General features: G+C 42.2%; 1 protein-coding gene across 1 annotated transcript in view; it reads right to left on the bottom strand.

Moving 5' to 3' along the window:
- LOC119584504 (carbohydrate sulfotransferase 5-like) overlaps positions 1-5,000 on the bottom strand; it is a 27,766-nt gene that overhangs the window by 481 nt on the left and 22,285 nt on the right. Inside the window, exon 8 of the mRNA XM_037933152.1 lies at positions 1-5,000. This exon is cut by the window's left edge and continues 481 nt beyond it; it is cut by the window's right edge and continues 101 nt beyond it. Within this exon, the coding sequence (XP_037789080.1) occupies positions 4,783-5,000 (218 nt within the window). The 3' untranslated portion in view covers positions 1-4,782.

The following is a 5,000-nucleotide window of genomic DNA, read 5'->3' on the forward strand; positions in this document are numbered from 1 at the left end:
GTGGCAAGAGAATCCAGGCAGAAGCAAAAATTGATGAAAATTGCCTTCAGGACAACTGTCCGAATTTGTGCCACATCGGATGCCTCTCTTCCATTGTGAAAAGAACTGAGAGCATCAAATAGCACTGTGGACCCCGTCACCTTCCTCCAGGAAAATGACACTGCTAAGCCTGGTGCTCAGACAACACAGGTGGCAGAAGAGGAAGGATCCATGAAGGATCAATGCTCCAGGTTCACATCTACTGTCAATGGTTTCTCCGAAAAGCGCAGTGCGCTCGTGCAAGCCATTTTTTTTTTGAACGACAACTTGGTAGTTACCCAAGAAAGCAATGGACAAACACAATAACACTCTACTCTTCCACATAAACTTCACCAAGACTGGGAAAACAAAGTAAAAAAAAAAAGCGAAGAACTGTATATCTGGCGGGCATCAGAAAAGGCCAGAAAATTAAAAGGTGTGAGTTCAGTGATTTCAACATTCAAGAACCGACAACAAGAGGTGGTAGAAGCGGCTCCTTACCAATCGAAAGAGCGTGCTCAAGAACCTACAAGCACTTATCTCCAGACCTACCATTCATCCTCGAAGCTTACAGCGGTTAAGAGTAAACCGATGCTTCAGGATTCCTTCTGGGAGAGGCCGTACTCCAGGCAAAACACCCAGAGGAGAATGTGGAGTGTTTTTTTTTATTTTTTTTTTATTTTTTATTTATTTATTTTTTATTTTTTTAATGTAGAGTGTGTAGCCATACCCAGGTAGACTGCTTTAAACTAAAACACTAATTGCTGCAGTAAGAAATTACACTCGGAGGAAATTTGCAGGGAGATGATTGCCGACCAATGGCAAAAAGACCTGGTGAATGCTATCACAGCCAATGGGCAGGAAACTCTGGCCACAATAAAGTCATAAATAGCCCAAATTCACTGTAGGCTACCATCAATCCCAGCTCCATATACAGGATTTCATCCTTACCAATATTTTCAGTCAAATCAACCAAACCATTCCTTGACATATATGCCAACTACATACTCCAATAATGCACAGACAGGGGTATTCCAAGGCAGTAGCAAAAATCGCGAAATACAAATAATTCCACATCAGTGTTGGAGAACTTGCCAGTTTGTAAATAAACAGAAGGCCGACATTGTATTTGCAGCTGAAATCTTCCTAGATGACAGGGTTCCACCCAACTATGCACGTATTTCAGGATAATCAAACAGGATATGTAGAGATAGAAATACGTAGGGAGGAGGAATTACACTCAGTTACAAAATAAGCTTGCAGCTACAGATAATAGATCTTCCTTTACCAGACGTCACTGAGCTAATACTTTTCAGACTGATGGACAACAAACACTGCGGCATTCTTTGTGGATGCTGCCAGCTGCCTTCATGAGGGACACTACTTAAAGATTTTATAATGCAAAACTTAGATCATCTTATGACCACCTGTAACTACTATCAGCTTGTGTTATTTGGAGACCTAAACCAGCATAGAGTACAATCAGCTGTCGATGAAATAATGGCAGCCCATGACCTACAGAACTTTGTTGACTTTCCAACTCATCGCTCTGGATCGTCAGTTGTCACTGACCTACCTTCTCATTCAGTAAAGTCTGCCCCACTTGGATATGTCAGGACATCAGACCACGAAACTGTTTTAATAAAGATTAACTTAAGAACACCTAGGGAGGAGACTACGGCTTGAACAGAGCAATATAGATTGGAAGGTTAATTCCTTCACCTCTATTTTAATGAGGCTACAAAATCGTTTTGCACCCCATTTTAACTATTCATCAAAACCCTCTGATCAACCATGGTTTGAACTGCAATGCAAACATCAAACCTAGATCCTGCGAACAGAAACAAGCAATTCCATAAACAGGCTGCACAACAAATGGAACATATGCAGAAGTATGCCATTCAGCAATAGGAGAAAAGTACAAAAACAAAAAAATTAAAAGAGGGTAAACTATGGTGGGATATTGTTCAAGATGAGCAAGGAAACACAAAGGAGGAAAGTATCCCACCCTTGATAACAGTAGTAGTAAGCTCCAAAAAAAAAGACAGATGCATTGGCAAGACATTTCTCAAGTAAACTAACATTTCCATATCCTGAGCAAAAACCACCCGCACTTCCCATCTTAAGTAATGAGAAAATAAGTAGGATTACAACAAGTGAGAAAGAAGTGGAGATGCTCCTGCGCAATGTAGACACGAGAAAACCTAACGGTGTTAACCTTCGGCTGCTCCAGAGGTGCGCAAAGGAGCTGTCATCTCCTCTCACGTTAATTTTTAACACATACTTAAGCTCCTGCAAATGGCCTACACTTTGGAAACAAAGTGATGTTGTCCCCATCCTTAAAAAGGGGGACAAATCCAGTTAAAAAAATTACCGGCCAGTCTCCTTGCTCCCAATCATCACCAAGATACTTGAAAAAATAGTATCTTCACACCTAGCAAAGCACCTCAATAAAAATCATCTTCTGTCTACCCGGCAATATCGCTCTCGGAAGGGCTGCCGACCTGCTGTTACAAATGACTGCAGACTGGTCAGTTAGACTTGACCGCGAACAGCGCACTTTTATTCTTGCCCTAAACATAGAGGGAGCCTTTGGTAGGCATGGCACCTAGGTTTGTTAAGCAAATTAAAAGCATTTGGAGTGGACGGCGAACTCCAAGCTCTTTTGAAAAATTATCTACTCCACAGACAAATAAGAGTAGTTCTCATTGGAAAACACTGCTTACTACGGCATCAAGGTAGGTGTCCCTCAAGGAAGCATATTGGGCCCTCTTGGGCGGATGATGGAACATTCTCCATTTGGTATGGGCCCAGGGAACAGGATGCCGACATAGAAAAGTGACAGACTCGCACAAATATCGACTTGGGGGGGAGAAATGGCAGGTCTCCCTTGCCCCGAATAAAACCCAACTTATGGTTGTCAAGAGGACGAACCGTGATATCCAAGTTAACTTCAGTGAGAAAAAAAGACCACAAGAGGAAATTGAAGTACTGAGCATCGCATTCGACAAAAATCACATAGAAAGCTTGGCGAGAAGGCTTCGCAGAAACTTGCATCCCTGAGAGGAATCAGCTGGCTGCTGGACGGTGAAGGGAAGGAGCTCCTCTACAAAGCATAAATTCGCTCTTCACTCGAGTACTCTTGTCTCGCGTGGGGAGGAGCAAACATCACTAGCCTAAAAATCTTGGAGAGAATACAAAAAAGAGCGAAGAAAATCATAGGTGACAGAACCCATCAGTATCGGCTGAACCTCAACAGTCTTGAACACAAGAGAGACGTAGCAAGCTTGACGACGATGTTCGGCATCCATCGCCAACACGTCCCTCATTTGCAACCAATGAGACTGCCAGGAAGACGAGCTGCCACGCCCCACGAGAACAGTGGAACGAGCCCCCGCCACACTAAAGGTGGAGAGAATTTTCAAGTTACCCCTCAATAAAACACGAGGCTGTTCAATGCCGGTCGCTGAGAGCTTCCAGGAAGCTGTGGGAAAAATCAAGTGCAGTGGCAAATGGACTTTTTCATGTACTATTATTATAATTATATTGTGTTTTGTGAATTTTATTCTAGTTTTCTTTAAAATTTCCCGCATATAAGAGCACATTCTGCCTTTCTGAAATTAGTAACTCGTATATTTATACATATTATTATATAGCTTTAACATTGTTCAGTTATCTTTTAATAAACATTTTACGAGCAAGCTTTTGTTTTAAATAAAATCACTGGTATTTGGTAGAGGAGAAGACACCGCCCTCTCTTGACGAAGAATACCGCCTCAACCTTGTTTAACTTTAGATTTACCACATTTTTAGGCTTTCTTGCCGAGGAGCTCTATATATATCCCGAATAGCCAGGTCATGGGGGGGGGGGCATCTCTCAGCCGGCATTGGAAGTAGAGAGATGGTTCTTTTTGGTTCCTTGTGGTTCAAGGAATCGAGCTAAGGCGGTAAAACGGCGTCTTTGTTTCTTTTCTTAAGTTTCTAATAAGGCGATGCGCTCCTTTTGTGGTAGTTTTATATTGTTTCTGTTTTATTTCTTGTTTTATGAAATGAATGTAAAATAACTTTATTTTGAGATCTCTTTATGTATTCCCTTAACTTCTAAAGGCTTTTATCACTGCACTTAAAATAATAAGTTATAATAATAGATTAAAGATATATAACCTGAATACTGACGACATTTCTATGGAGAATCAATGCTGAATGACAAGAATAATATAAATGAAGAGTAAGATAGAGATGGATTTAAAAAAAAACGTAAGCGAATAAGGGGATAAAGTACCCGATAATGAAGGATTCCTTTAGCGTAACTTGTCAGATTATTTTCCAAGATTCTTAGATGGACATACAAGCCCAAAGTCCATAAATGTATACCTTCTATCGGCTTCAAGTCGACGCGCACTCCATCTCGGACATAACCACGCTAACCGCAGTGTTAACCCTTGAACCTTGATATGGTAACTTCTATACACTTGCGCATTTACGCTCTCGTTTCGTCCACCCTCCCCTATACGGCTCTTCTACACATACAACGTCACGTTCCTGGACGAAGAGAGAAGAGAGAAGAGAGAAGAGAGAAGAGAGAAGAGAGAAAGGGAAGAAAGAAGAAAGAAGAGAGGAGAGAAGAGAAGAGAAGAGAAGAGAAGAGAAGAGAAGAGAAGAAAGAAGAAAGAAGAAAGAAGAAAGAAGAAAGAAGAAAGAAGAAAGAAGAGAGAAGAGAGAAGAGAGAAGAGAGAAGAGAGAAGAGACAAGAGAGAGGCCCCATCAAAGTAACTCTAGGGGGCCGACAGGCATAAAGGAGCGAAGGTGTTCCTCGCTCTGAGCTATCTCGTAGCCCCACAGTCGAAGGGCCTTGCCACACACGCCCTGAATCCGCTGTGCCTTCTTCCAGGGCATCTCCTTCTGCCAGTGCACGGGGGCCTTCTTCGAGTCGCGGAAGGTGCTGAAGGCGTTGCCCTTGTTGCGGCTGGTGTGCGTCTGCA

The sequence above is a fragment of the Penaeus monodon genome, chromosome 18, assembly GCF_015228065.2.
Source record: "Penaeus monodon isolate SGIC_2016 chromosome 18, NSTDA_Pmon_1, whole genome shotgun sequence".
Taxonomy (NCBI): domain Eukaryota; kingdom Metazoa; phylum Arthropoda; class Malacostraca; order Decapoda; family Penaeidae; genus Penaeus; species Penaeus monodon.